At 43.4% G+C, this 15,375-nt stretch overlaps 1 protein-coding gene across 2 annotated transcripts in view; it reads right to left on the reverse strand.

Moving 5' to 3' along the window:
- Positions 1-342: 342 nt before the first annotated feature.
- PPP2R2A (protein phosphatase 2 regulatory subunit Balpha) overlaps positions 343-15,375 on the reverse strand; it is a 36,267-nt gene continuing 21,234 nt past the window's right edge. For both annotated transcript variants that reach the window (XM_066337248.1, XM_066337247.1), the window contains exons 3-10: positions 8,852-8,949; positions 5,852-6,017; positions 5,269-5,381; positions 4,847-5,024; positions 4,037-4,201; positions 3,401-3,570; positions 2,812-2,903; positions 343-1,320 (exon numbers count right to left, since the gene is read on the reverse strand). In XM_066337248.1, coding sequence (XP_066193345.1) covers positions 1,041-1,320; positions 2,812-2,903; positions 3,401-3,570; positions 4,037-4,201; positions 4,847-5,024; positions 5,269-5,381; positions 5,852-6,017; positions 8,852-8,949 — 1,262 coding nt within the window. In that variant the 3' untranslated portion in view covers positions 343-1,040. The remainder of the gene's footprint in view (positions 1,321-2,811; positions 2,904-3,400; positions 3,571-4,036; positions 4,202-4,846; positions 5,025-5,268; positions 5,382-5,851; positions 6,018-8,851; positions 8,950-15,375) is intronic.

Genomic DNA, 15,375 nt, shown 5'->3' on the forward strand with positions numbered 1-15,375 from the left:
CAAATGGAATTTGAAAACCTGAAGATTTCTATTCCCTTTCTGATTAAAGCAAGAGGAGCATCCAAGGACACAGGGAGTGGCTGCTCAGAGCAGAAGCTGGCAGCAGTTGTGGTCACACACCGGCTCAGGTCACTCAGGAGGGAATGCAGGTACCTGTGAAATCCCTCCCTCTCGTCATGCCCATGAAAAATAATTAATACTGGTTAAAATCATTACAAAAAACATCATTTTATTTCCATGCATCTAAGGTAAAACACAGAGTATTTGTATAAAGAGGTAGATTAAAAAAAAAAAAAAAAAAAGAAAACAGATTCTCCATTCTTTGTCACTTTTATTCAGTAGTTTGTTTTTTTTTTCCTTATTTTCTCTCTTTTTTTTTTTTTTTTTTTTTTTTTTTTGGTGCCAGACATGGCAAGGAGTGATTACAGTCAACTGTTTATTAAAACATTTGTTGCAACACAGACCCCCTTTACCACTGACCCCAAACGGACCCATTTTATGTGCTTTATTTTATTTTTGTTTTCCATACACCACCACCGAGGCGAGGTGGACGAGGGGGAAAGGGGGAGTCCAGGAGGCCAGAAGGAGGAGGAATGCTACAAGCCACAGCAAGAATGAGCTGTATTTAATAAAAAAAGGGGGGCCACGAATGATACAGTAATGAGGTTACACAATTAAATCCCATAGCATGATTGAAGGCTTTCCCTGTGTCTGACGTCATCACAATGGAAGGCATAAAAAGTGGAGTAAACTGATGTTGAGACAGTCCAGTCTAGTCCATTAGGCAAGATGGTGCAAGTAGTCATTTAAATTAAAAAGTGCCCTATCCTCACCTAAATGGCTAGCAGGCATGGAGACAACAGAGCCACAGAGCCTTCTCCATGGAGCTATAAAAGTGTGTTGTCATATGGCACATTTTTAAACACTGGAAAGGGGGTGCCATAATGGACCTCTCACTTGCTTTCGTTACAGGTACAAATGCTAGATTCAACTATTTCAACTATGCAGGAAGTGACTCTTCGGTTAGGAATGCCAAACCCCTAATTCATCTTGTCTTGAAATATATACAAGTTGTTTGTGGTGGCTACAGCGATGATGTTCTCCTTGGGGTGCCAGGCCGTGTGCAGGATCTTCTTGTTGAAGTCTAAGCTGTCGACGCTGATCTCGTCCTTCTTCCTCTTGCCGCTGGCGCAGACTTTGCGCGGCTTCAGCACCGTGCGCGGCTTGTTGTTCTCCCGGGACGCCTCCAGGGTCACGTCCCGCTTGCTGTTCCTGTCAAACATCCTGAAGAAGTTGTTGTAAGAGCCTGTCATGACAATGCTGCACGGAGAGAGAGACAAGAGGGAAGGAGGAGAGAGGTCAGTGGGGGATTGTAGGGATGGAAGGAATTTTCAAATAAGGAATTTTGGGTTATGTCGCCAGATGGATACAAAACTACGCTCACACTGTCCAGTTGGGTGAGCAGAAAGAACAATGTTTATTTGGGATTTTGATTTATATACTCTTTAGAGTTTGATCAGGGACTGGGGGACAAAGTCAACCCACTGGTCAAGTCAGAATCCATCAATGTGTCCTTCCCCCAGGAAGGAACGCACAGTTTTCAAAACATCTCTGTTTGTGTTACAAAGCGTGAGAACTCCACTACAAAACATCAGAAAGCTGAAAAAATCAGGGTGACAAGTTTACCTTGAGACATTTTAGGAACTAGAAAGTTCTGTGTTCTTCTCATTGTAATTGGCTCAGTGCCAGCACAAGGGCATGGTTTGGGCTCAGTGTAACTCAAAGCCTCTTGGTGATCTCTGGCTCCAAGCCAAATTGTCCCTCTTAGGACATTAAATATTGAAGAAAGAGCACTAAGGAAATAAAAGGCTTTTGGGAGTGTCTTAGCAAGGTGTCAGAAGTTTCTCAGACACCTGTGAGTGGCTTTATCTTTTGTTTTCTGTAACGTTTGTTGATATTTGATTATTTTTATTTATTAAACCTTTTAGTGTACAAAACTCCTCTGAAGAGGCCTCCTGCTGAAATTAATTTCAGCCACTCCTCTGCAAAGGCTGGAGCCTCAGAGATGGAGTCAGGGCACGTAAAGGGGAAGGAGGTGGCCTCACCCACACCTGCTGCAGCTGAAGGGACACAGGGACTGCATCAGTTTTATACATTTAAAACCTCCCCAAAATACCCTTTTTCCTTCCCTGGGCCCTTTGAGATATTCTGTTCTCCAAGCACCTCCAATGTCATCATTTCATTTGCTTTTCACACACAGGGGAGAGATCCAACAAACCCCAAACACAGGGGATTTTTAGCCATGTGATTTTAGTGACACACACATTGTGTGGATTTAGGTACTAAGCAGCACATCTATTTATGAAAATTCCTTATAGCTCCTGATTTTGCATCAGCTGTTCAGTAAGAAAAACACATTTACAAGTTTCCCTGTCCTTCCTTTGCCAGAAAAAAATATTTGAAGAGAGACAGATGTCAAATTAAAAAAAAAAAAAGCACGGTGTCTGACAGTACTGACAGGGAACCAGAGCTGCTTTAAATGCAGCAAACAAGCAATTAATGACATGATTAGCACCAGTCCTAACTGGTGTTACTGGCAGGCCTCTGCCATGAAAAATCACTGTAAAAAGGAACTTTCCTGGAAGGTTTTCCCACAGGTTCCCTTAGAGGTGCAGATGTGCTAATAATGCACATGTTAAAATCTGCTGAATTACTACAACACTGTCCAAAACCAGGTGTTTGAGGTCCACTGCCCATTTTAAGAACAACTTGGAAAGATCTGATGTGCACAGGGACAGGAATTCCACTTGCCTGTCTGAGCCATTCCAGCAGCATTCGAACTTGTCAAAGATGCAATCGTTCTCATACAGCGAGCAGAGTTTACTTCTGAGGTATTCGTGCACCTGGAAAAGAGAGACCAGAGAAACTGAGACACTGAGTGAGCATCAGACCCACACAGGGGGTAATAAAACAGCCTGCTCCAAAAGCAAGGACCTGAGACTGCTCACAAGGGCTCTTTCCTAAAAAGAAAACAGCAATTTTCAGTGGCAACTAAAAATATTTCACGAAAAGGAAATGTTCCACCTCCCGTTTTCTTCAGACAACATAAAGACAGGCAAAACCCTGCCGTGGTTCTCACGGCTGGAGATCACCTCTCCACCTCCCAAATTATTGCCACGGGGTAAGAGGGAGGTTTTTCCAGCCCCAAACACGGGTTTGGGTTCTGCCATCACCCTGCAAACACCAAGATCTTTCAGCAGGAGTGTAGAATCCCCAGACCTCAGGGATGCTCTGCCTCAACCTACAGACAAAACTGTAACTGCCACATCAAAACTATCAGTAAGACTCAGCCTCTGTCCAGGTTTTTTAATTTCCAACCCACGTGGTTTTCACCCCATACCTGGTATGTTTCCACAGGTCTATTTTCCATATTTAAATCCCAGATCTTCACTGACAGATAATCTCTAGTCATCATATATCGACCACTATGGCTAAATTTGACATCAGATATGGAAGAGATGATTTCAGAGAAAAATGATCTGTTGCTAGGATCTTCTGGTTCTTCAAACACTGCAGGAAAACAGCACAGGCATTTCAAGAGGTAAGTTTGTGCCTCTTTGACACAAGACACACCCAAATTACTTGAACTTGTCTCAAAAAGGTTCCCACCTTGTGTTATGGTGTTATATAAAATAACTTTCAAGGAGAAACATTTGTAATACAGTTACCAAACTCTCATTTGTTGTAGCAAGCCAAGATCAGCTTCTTAATAACTGAATTATTTGATAATAAAGTGAAGTCTTGATTCACACAAGCAAGATCTCCAGCATCAAGTACAGACCAAATGGCCTTTAACCCCCCCAAATCTGCAAAAAGCCATCCCTGCTGTGTGAGCAGAAGCTGTTACTCATTTTATTCCATAAAAAAAACCCCTAATTTTATAGTTTATTTATATTTTAGGCTCCAGATCTGCTCAACACACGTGGACTCCACCGAGACAACGGAGTGTTTGCCATGATGTGAGAGCAGCACTCACACTTTGAATGCCTGTCACAGAGGGCTGATGCCCTCATGTCACACAGGCGGATGGTGCCTTTGCTGCTGCTGTAGACAAACGTGCTGCAGCTGTTGGGGTGGAACTCTGCAGCTGTGATCACCTCTGTCAGCTCCTCCATGTTGGCAGGTTTGATATCTACAATGTCTGCAGCAGCTCGTTAGGGAATTGCCTCCAGTGACATCGGTTTTTCCCCCAAGGTGGTTTTTTTTCAGTTTTAGATGCTTTCAGAAATGCTGCTCCAGGCTTGTGGGACTCATCTAAGAGTTAAAATCAAGCCACACAATTTGGCTACAAAGCAAGGTGGTAACATCATATTCTGTATCAGATTCAAGATAATTCTTACAGCAGCAAAAACCTGTTTCGGTTTTGCTTCACTCCAGCAGTAATTAATTCTTAACTACAAATTATCTCCCAAGTTTTTCATACAGAACTTCATTTTGCTTCAAGTCTAATTATACTGCTACGTTATAAAATGGTATTTTGTATTAAAAACTTGACACAGGCGTGGCTGCTCAATCCCTGGAAATGTCCAAGGCCAGGTTGGAGCAACCTGTGAGAGTGGAAGGTGTCCTGTCCATCTGGATGAGCTTTAATGAATGTCCCAAACCAAACCACACCATTCCTTTTCCAGAAGTAAAAGCCCTTACAATTATTAGGGAGAATTAATGGAGATTAATTCCCTGTATACCTACTATATGAAATATTATATGTACTATAAAAAACCTCTCATGAAAGGTGGAAATAAATCCAATCCTGCTCCCACCCCACAGAAGAACGGCCAAAGGATACTAAAACTTCTGTCTGTGATTTCTAGGTGCCACAGGTTGATCCGCAGGTCGTCTGCAGACAGGTAAGTTTCATAGTCACTATTGATGGAGATGGAATTGATGTGATACGTGTGAGCATTGGCAAATATCCTTCGTGGGCTGGCTTCCACCATGAGGTCCATAGGCCTGAACACTGGCACCTGGAACAGAGAGCAGGGTGAGCTCCAAACCCACCCCAGGCAGCAGCACCGCTCAGCACAGCCCTCCAACATTCCACACTGGATAAAACACTTCAGAACTCGGTGTTTCTGCCACACAGATGGAAATCTTTCCATCCTGAGCTTGACCTTTCCAGCACAGGAGAGGTGAAGGTAAGGATGTGAAGGGGCAGAGCCATGGGCTGGGAGAGGAGAGAGCAGCTTTTAGGGATTGTCAGCTACTCACCCGTAGTGTTGTAACTGTAGTAGGATCCCTATACCGTCCATCTTCCTCCTTTAAATTATAACCCTCGGGTCTTTTGTCCCTTTCACTGATTTTCCATAATTTTATTGTTTTATCTGCAATGAAACAGCCACAGTTTAAAAATGAGAGCTGTGGAGAGACAGCAGTCATCACTGCTGATGCCTTCAATCAAGACAAGGCCGCCCACGTGCACCAAAAAAGACAAAAATGCTGCTTGGGGAAAACAAGACGAGATAAAAAGCCTTAAAAAAAACCTCCTCCACAGTTTGTTCTTTTTATAAGAGTTAGAGCAAGTTTCAGTTAGGACAGGGATTGCTATGAATGGTTAATGAAAGCTCTGACACAGGACTCACATACACATGAAGGTTTCTGGGGCTATAAAGCAAATAAATCCCAAATAAATCCCCACCCTGTGCTGGGGACACCTGTGCCCAGGAAATCAACCAAAACCAGATCCTTGGAGTTAAACCCTGCTTGATTCCAGCCTTTTGGAGAGGATTAGATCAAATCCTAATAGCAAACCTACATAAAAAAACAACATGCTGTGGTGCAAAATAAAACTTACCATTTGTAGACAATAAAAACTGAGCAGCATTTTTCTGGGGTAACCACCTAATTTTGTTGATCTTCTCTTCAATTTCTAAACTTTTCAAGTAGTCAAACTCTGGTTCATGGCTTTGAAAGGTACTGTAAACATTGTATTCTCCCCTACTGTGAGACTGGGTTTTGTTCTGAAAAAAGAATTAAATGATCACAACATGGAGATAATGTACATTGGGGTACAACCTGCTTGATTTCCATGAGCCTGTCACCCAAATGAGATGAGCATCATCTCTGTTGCATGAAGTTTATTAAAGTTTCTACTCTTTTGGCCAAGAGAACACCAGAGAAGAGGTAGATTATGAAGCAATTTTAAGTTTTCCAGAAACTCCCCTCAGAATGTGAACAGCATCTCCTACAAGTTTTCACATCAATGGCCGAGCAGCTGAACAAACTAATATTTTGCCTAAATATTTTATTTAAAAAACCAAAACAACCCACAACATCTTTAATTTTTCCACCTTTGCTGTTTTAAGGGAATAATCCTTCCCCTGCAACACAGACACAGAAATGGCAAATCTCCTCTGGGAGTACATTCAGCTTTCCAGGCACACCATGGAAATCCCATAAGGCACCTCTACATTTAGACCAGCAGCTCTCCACTCTTCTGCCTTATAACCTCCAAGTCCCCTGAGAGCTCCTGAACTGCTTCAGCAGCTTTTTCTTCCCCATTCTAAAAGGGCAAAAAAGCTCCTCACCTCTGCTGAATACAGCTCTGGCAGCAGAGTCACCTGTCCAGGTGGAAATGTTTGCAAAACCAAAAAGCTTGAACAATTCCTCTTCCCCAAAGCTGTGTCTTAGGCACCAAAATATTGCACTGCATGGACTGAACCTTGAATTTCACCCTCTGAGTGCAGAAAACTGGACCCATTTCTCGTGTAGTGTTCCCCATGTTTACCTGAAGTGGTTTCAAGGTGAATTTTGTGGTTTATTCCTGTCCCACCCACTCCAGAGATTGCACCATCAGATGCCTTTGCTGTGATATGTTCCTGGCTGGGGACTTTGCTCCTTCCTTTCCTGCTGTCTCATGTCCATGGGCCCATTTCATCCCTCAGTACCTCACCAAAACACAGCTGATAGAATCCTTGCTGGCCCACATTTGTCACATTCCTCACATCATTTTCTTGTGCTTCATGCCCTGAGAGCTGGCAGGAATCCTTCGACTATAAAACTGGGGGCAGGGGAGGAAAATGCTTGGAAATCACATTTGGCACCCGAATTTTGTCCCTTACACTGCTTTTCCCACCCTGGAGAATGGAAAGGACTTTGTTCTAAGCCTCAGTCAGAACTACAAAGTGAAGCTGGGTCACTGCATGGAACAGCTGGGAAAGGAAATCTCTCCTGCTGTAGGAAATGCCTTAGGAAATGCAGGGAACTTTCCTTCAATTCCAGACTAACCCTAACAACTGAGGCTTACATATTCTCTGTGTGTATTCTAAAAAAACTTCACATAATAGAATAATATATAAACCCAGTAATAGGTGCAATCCATCCTTGGGATAAAATCAAAATTTAAACCCTCCACCTCATGGCTCTCGAAGGAAAAAGAAAATATTCCAAAGAAGGAGAGGTGTTGGCCCAAGTGCCTGATGTTCAATTCCAATTTGGGTAATTGCACTGTGCCTACGCAAATTCCTGCTCAGTTTCTGCGAGCTGCAGGATTCACTTCCTGCCTGGCACTGAGCTGATGTCACTGACTGCCACATTCCAACCCGGAGGTGGCAGCAGTTTGGCGGTGGGTGAAGCCACAAAGGTTTGCAGAGCTCTTCACACAGCCCCTGTCAGCGTTTCTCTTCCTGCTGGCTGGGGCTGCAAAGCTCTCCCAGTGCACTGTGGCAGAAAGGGGCTCAGAATTCCAAATAAAACACATTTTATTTTATACATTTTTACATATAAAACCTGCTCTGGACAGTTGTTTGTTGGAACAACCAACTACCAGCGCATCAGGGAATTAAGTCCCTACATACAAATCATTCCCAAAAAATACCAAAAAACAATTCTGTGGAATTTCATCTGACAACCCCGGTGGTTTTTCCTGTCCCTGGATCCCAGCTCCTATGGATTTGAGCTTGGATTATGCTCCAAAAACCAAGGAGTCATTCAAACACAGCTCACCTGAGGGCAGGCAAGGAACTGCTGCAATTTAAGCTACACAAGAGGATTCTTAAAAAGCATCGAGCTCCAACTCCAGGATTAAAAGTAATAAAGAAATAAAAAGAAAAGAATAAAAAGCCACAAAATGCCTCGGCAGCTGGTGCCAGGCAGCCCCACTAGATGTCCCCAGTGACCATGGGGAGCTGCAGGCCTGGGGATGGTGCCTCACCCACGGACCAGCCCCTGCCCAGAATTCCCCAGCTCTGCCAGTTTTCAAATGGAAATCGAGGTAAAGAACAAACAAAAACTAGCAGTGACATCTCTTTCAGTGATTGCTCCCTGAAATCCATTCTGACCACAGCAACTCCCAACTACAGCCTCGGTTAAAATCAGGAACTGCAGCTCAGCTGCCCACTGACTCAGGGGCAGAGCCCAAAGACCAAAAAGAAAAAAGATTTCTCCTCCCTTGTGAGGATTCTGTGGTTTTACCTGACTGACGACTGACAGAGTGGGAAAGGACACCTGAGGTCACACACTTGCTTAAGGGCAACTTTTATTACCCCAGCTACAGTGAAATTTGAAATCATCATCACAGCCAGGAACAATCATCGTAAAAGAACCAACTCCAGCTCCCTCAAAGGTCCTTTGTGTCCTATCTCCTTTTGGTTTTCACTGTCAACGTCCTTTAGTACCACAGCCAAAGAGTGTTTAAAACAATTTCTATCAGTGTCACAAAATTCTCATTTCAGTGTTGTAATCACTTATCACACAGGCGTGCACTTTGTGTAGAGGGTTTTATAAAAACATGCTGCTTGTCTTGAAAAAGGGACTAGAAAGAACATGTAATTCAGTGTAATTAGACAGCACTCACCTCCTGCTCCTGTTGAAAGATGACAACTCTCCCTCCCTTGTCTCCTGTTGCTAACAACTCTCCAGAATGGTTAAATTCTACTGTAGAAATTATATCCGCTGCAGAACAACAAAAATAAACCCCACGGATTAATCATTCCTCTAAATAACAAGTGGCCAAGAAAGCCACGATTAAAAAAACAACAAACCATTTAAAAAAAAAAAATCATACTTTAGTTAAAAGGCATCTATAAAATGCAAGTAGAAGTTTCTTCCAATAAATGACAGTAATTTTTTTATGCTGTTCATTTGAGAAGCATTTATAGATCACCATGTCAGTGCTACAAGCTCAGAGTTTGTTCTGAAAGGTTTAATATCATCAACCTCTTAAAACTGATTTTTCTACTCTGACTCTAAACAGTACACTGTACCTTCCTAGAGAAACTGTGTACATTTATTTTCTCAATTTTTCTTAATGTGTGATTTAGATACAATCATTACCCACACGACCTCAAAGCACCTTATTTGTTTGGGTTTTTTTAAGGACTCGGTACACATTTGATAACTGAGTTTTTGATATTTGATAACTTAAAGGCAAAAGGTATCAGGGGAGAAAAGCTCAGACTTTTGAACATTGTCATGGTGACAATGTTCATCATTGTCAAAGGAATGCAAGGAATAAACAGCTGCAGAAAATGAGGAAAAAACCTCAACAGGCTCCGAAAACCTGAGTATCTCTTCTGGATGAAGAAGGTTTACATTATCACAAGTGTTTCCACAGAGAGTGCTAAAATTAAATTGTGAATATGCCCTGACAAGAACTGTAATCCCAGTATCAAACTGAGCTGTCCAAACATCAGAAAGGACAAGTTACAATTTCAGCTCAAGCCCACCCACTCACATTTCCAAAGGTACAAATGCTCCTCGGACTCAGAACCATTGAATCAGAAGCCAAACCATTCTTGAAACACCAAACTGCAACACAACTCTATAAATCTAATTTTCTGCAGGAGAAACTACTTGGGAGCTCTACAAGTCTTGATGCCATTTCACTTCCCTGCCAGTCAGCAGTAGATAAACAGTATTTTCTGTGGGATGGTTTCTTTTTTCTCCATTGCATTCAGAACATTGCAGAGTTAAAAAAAGATCAATACCTGCCTGACTTAGAGCCAAAAAGCAGCTCCACAGAGTTTTGGATTATACAAAATACAAAAAAAATATTTGTATTGTTTTGGCCTAGAGCTCCCCTCACCAACCTCCCTGGCACTGCTCCGAGTGGCTGGAACATCTCCAAACACAGTTAAGGACAGGAACACAACCTCAGCCTGTACCTCACTGAACCACGACCCAGATCACACACAAAACCCCCTTTCATTCCAGGGCTCATCATTTTCCCCCCCTCAGAAGGCAGCAGTGACTTCAGGCAGTCATTCTTCTGTCAGGGACCAAGATGAAATGATTTCTCTCCCATGTGTAAGGTTTGAGCTGCAGCTCTGCTATTTAACAGGTCCCACCTCTGCCAGGTGAATGGGGCAGAGATAACAAACACACAACCCAAAGCACGTGGTTGTACTCCTCCAAGAGGAAAAGGCCTTAAAAATTGTCCATTAATTGAAGAAAAAGCACAGTGACATCTCTCAGCGCTGAGAAGGACACAGCAGAATCACTACTGTGAAAAACACAGACGTAACACCACAAGCTCTGACAGTCTCCAAACTGATAAGGCAACACAGTAAATTATCAACAGATGCAATGTGTCCATGTATGTGGAAAGAGAAGAGCAGAGAAAAAACTGCTTTAGAAGTCTCATATGTCCCTCTAAGAACAGATGGATAAATTAATCGAAATACTTATTTGGTGAAAGTCACTGGAAAGTTTAAAACGGGCAGCAACAGCAGCCAGAAAAGCCTTTAATTAATAATAAAAATCTCTGTTTTTCTAGGTGTAATGATGCTATATATTGTATTTACTAATAATATAGATCTCATATATAGCAAAAAGAAAATCACTTTTCTGCAATCTCAGCCATTCTTGCTTTTTTGCACTTATTTTAATTTTCAGGAGAATCTAAGCTTTCCCCCAGTGATCTCTAAAAGCTGATACAGGTCCTGCTCTATCACAAACTTAAGGGCACAAATAAACTTTCAGCACCCACATCCCAGTGCCTCACTGACACCATGCAGATCATTCAAGTACCTGGATCAGGTTAAGATTAAAACCAAATACATTCCTTAGCAGCAATCACAATGGGAAGATATTAATTTGTTTTTAAACTCAAGATACATCAATAAATCCAATGTGCCTTCCACAGTGTTATCTTGGACTGTTCCCTCTTCAAGGGCAAAAAAAAGGTGCTTAAAACATGAGAGAAAAAAGTGATTTCTGCTGAAGTAATCCCAAACCTGGGCCAAGATACAGATTTTACAAAGAGATCTGTATTAGGGAGCAAACCAGCAGCTGGACATTCAAACCCAGTAACCCGGTTTGGAATTCCACATCCCCATACCTGTGTCAAAGGAAGAGCCCAGGGCACTGCTGCTCACCTGGGTGGATTTAAAGGGGTTGGAGGAGCTTTTCATCCTCCCCAGTGCCCAGTTTTGCTTGTGCACTCTCACCTCTGTTAACACTCTCATTACCAAAACCATGGACCCATTTGATCCCTCTTTGTTCCATTAATTGTAATTCCCTGATGATTCCAGCCCTTCAGCAGCACGGCAGAGTTTTCCCTGCTCTCCCTAGGTGGGAGCCTGCCAACACAGAGCTGCCCCTGCTGGCCACAGGACGGGAATGATCCCTTCCCAGAGCCAGCAGCTCGTGGGAGGGGGATTTTAGGGAGAAGCAGATGTGTAGTGCCCACCGTCACCACAGTGATGGCTGCTGGAAAGAGGATGAATTCCAGCCTCCTCTTCTTCCATCATCACAGATAAATAACCACTGGCCCCTTATCTGCTAGCCAAACCCCTCCTAGGCCTGATCTGCTGTCACACCACAGCCTGGAGATCAGATCTGCGCTCCCCTGACACCAAATGTGGCACTGTCAGTGCTGAGGGCTTCAAACACTGCATGGCAGCACCAGGCACAAGGGATGAAGAATGAAGCCATGGTTGTGACAAAGGCAAAAATCAGGAGAGCAAGGCACACCCGCATTCCTGCAGGGCACCTGCAATACCAAGTGAACCACGTTCCACATTCTTGCATAACTTGGGACCAGGAGTTCAGCGGTTATTCCATCATTTACAAGTATTTCCCTGCACAGATGTACACATTTGTCCTTTAGTTCCATTCAATATCCCTTCACAGACACTTACTGGCACAGAAAACACTTCTGAGACTGCTAAATGCTTTCAGATAATGTTATTTACTGACCTGAAAGCAAAGGGGTGGTGGGGTGGGAATCACCTACACAGCCTGAAACCCATTTCTGACTGAAGATGTTCTGCAAACCCTGTGGACACACCGAGCTGTATCCCCACCTCAGAGACAGAAAACTGCAGCCACTGATCACCAAAATCTGCAACTAAAGAGAGGTCTGGAGCCATCAGCACACGGAGACAGGGCACAGTCTGCTCCCCCAGAGCCATCCAAAGCCTCCTACAGCTCCCCCAGCTCCAGCAGCTACAATGTGGCCAAGATTTCCTTTCCTTCTGCATCATCTTGGTTTTCACAACCTGCTGGGAGTTCTTTAAGCTTCAACGAGACATCTTTGCTTTTCAAATGCTCCAACAAAAATCAAAACCACCAGTAAGATCTGGACACTAGACTGGATTCATTCAGGACCACATTCTAAATTCTTCCATGGCAGACATGGAGACAGGAACCTGAGGAGCCAAAAAACACTCAAAATAAGGTGTTTGGCTTTGACAGGGAACAGGAAAAGGATAAAACACATCTCAAAGCTTCAGGTAAGGCTCTGAGGGCACTGGGCCAGTGCACTGGAATCAGAACCAGTTCAAATTGAAAAAGAAGAATAAAGGAATCCAACAGAAATGTCTTTTCCTCTGGTAAAAGCAGCGTTTGGAAAAATAAAAACTCAGTGACAAATACTTGAAAACACTTTCCCCCTTTGGGGGCCTTCCACATGTTGCAGTGAGTGCAGAATGTGTGCACGGTCACCTTCAAGTTTCCTGAAACTCCAGAGAAAGGACTGTGATGAAGTTTTACCACTGTCCAAATGTCTGTGGGAAAAGGAAATAAACCAGCTCCATCAATCCCAACCAGCAAAAGAAAACTGCCAATGACTTGATGCCAGAAGGCCCAGAGCAAACCTGAAAAGCAATTCTGTATTAAATTTGTTTCCAATAATAGAATAAAGGAGATTTTATTAGCAGAGAAGAGGCTATCTATTTTAATGTTCCATGAACTTTATATAAACTCTGCTTAGAAAACATGCTTGGTAGGCAAAACATGTCACCTACTCCGCAGCAGAGAGTCAATCACGGCAGGAACAAAGAGAGTCTTTATTTCACCAGACCCAAAAGGTTTCTGTGCAAGTTTTCAGAATCATGTTGATCCGCTGCCTAAGCAGAGAGCAAGTAAATCAGAGTGTTTACACAAGTGGAGCAATCTCCTGATGTTTCCAAGGGCTGAACAAAGAATTGTAGCATTTAAAAAAGCATTTTAACATGATTTAGAAAGTATTGTTTATAAACCTTCCCTGCGGCTCAAGACACGGTTTCTGGAATTTTCCAAAGGAACAGCTCAAAAAAAAAGTCTTGTCCATGAAGCAGAGCAGATTATTTACAGGTTGGCAATTCTGTCCTGGGGAGTGAAAACTGAATTCACTGACCTATGTGGAAGCCACTTCCTCAGTTTAAAGCCATTTTCATCAAACTAAACATCAATCAATCAGTCCCAGGATACTTCAGAAACTGTCTCAAAAGAAAAAAACAACATTAAGAAATCAACTTTTAGTATTAAAATCCAAAGAACCTCAAACTGAGGAAGCAGCAGATGAATGGACAAACAGCATGAGAGATAGAGACAGTGAAATATTTGATGTACAATTGCTGAAGATACCTGAGCAAGAGCATCTGTCCAGGAGAACCTGCAGATGCTGAATTTATGAAATGCACTTGTGGGGTTTGGTTCTTTCCAATCTGGGGTGAGGCAAAACCTCCCTGCTTCAAACTATTGACCAACTTCCAGAAACTCCAGCTCAGGTCACAGCTAATGACAGAAATTTGTGGCTTTTGATTGGACTTTCTTGTTTCCAGTAATGGTTTTGTTTTGGTGTTATGTATTTCATCATTGGGGAAAAAAACCCCAAACCCAAACAAACGATGAAAGACACTGGACAGAAAACAAAAGCTCTTCCAAGGCTTCAAATATTTTAAGCAGCTCCACAATGCACTGAGTCATCCCACCAACACCCCATTGTTTGTGATTTTATCCAGAGTCCTGATATATTGTGTATTTATCTCTGAAGGTAGATAGTGAGGTGTTAATCCCAAAGTGAACAGGAAGGCTGTTTAAACAAGATAAAGGCAGGGTGACCACACGTGTGTGTGCACAGGAGAGCTCCCGACACGGGCTGCCACAACTGCACAGCCCAGGGAAAGAGTGAGAGCAAAATGCATCCACTGTTCAGCGCTGCTGGTGGAAAAGAAAACACCTTCTGCACTCCAGCCTCAGCCCTAATTCCTGTCTGTGGAGAGGGAGCACAAGGATTGTGTGCTCCAAAGTTACCATGACCGGTTTTACTATTGACTTCATTCCCCTCTTCCTCATTCACTTGCAGGAGCGATTCCCGGCATTCATTCCATCTCCCTGAAGTGACTAGGCAACAAACCCAAAGGCAGCTGGGAGAAGGCATTCCTACTCTTCAATTTACTGCTTCAGACTCCTTCCAGAAGCCCTTTAAATAGATCTCTTCTCTACTAGAGAGGGCATTAAAAATATATTAATTCTGTAAAATAGAGGGACAGGAAGAAAGGCACGTAGAAACAGAGGAGGCAGAAAGGGGTTGTGGTGAAAATCCTCCCTCTGTGCCCTGCATCTCAGCCAGAGCCAGCTGGTTCCTTGTTCCCTCCCAAGTCCCAGCTCTGGAATTCTGCAGCACACAAAGCTGCCCTCCTCCTTCCCAGGGAGGGGAATTTGTCTGATGGCCAACTGGCTCCTGTGAGAGCTGCCGGGGCAGACACAAACACACCTCGGGAGCAGACAGTCCTGAGGCTGCCCTGTGCAAACCTGGGAGCTGGACAGAGAGCAGACTGACACCGTGTTCCCTGCACGTTCACTGGCAGCCCTGGGAGGCTGCACATTAACGACACCACCGTGATGAAGTCGTCGTTTTCCTGTTGATGCTGAAAGCATTTCGTGCTGTTTGGGGAGGATTCACTCCAGGGCTGAGGCTCCCCCAGGCTTATTTCCATCCTTACCCCTGCACAGCACACACAGGATCCCACTGGCCAAACAGGGAATGCACGTAGCACCTCACAGCATAAATTACTCACCTAAGGAAAACAATCAAATACAAACCTTGTCAAGCAGGCCTACACCATCATAACTCTGCTCTAACTTCCTGGACTCCTCTATATTCCCATTTAT

This window comes from Sylvia atricapilla, chromosome 28, assembly GCF_009819655.1.
Source record: "Sylvia atricapilla isolate bSylAtr1 chromosome 28, bSylAtr1.pri, whole genome shotgun sequence".
Classification (NCBI taxonomy): Eukaryota; Metazoa; Chordata; class Aves; order Passeriformes; family Sylviidae; genus Sylvia; species Sylvia atricapilla.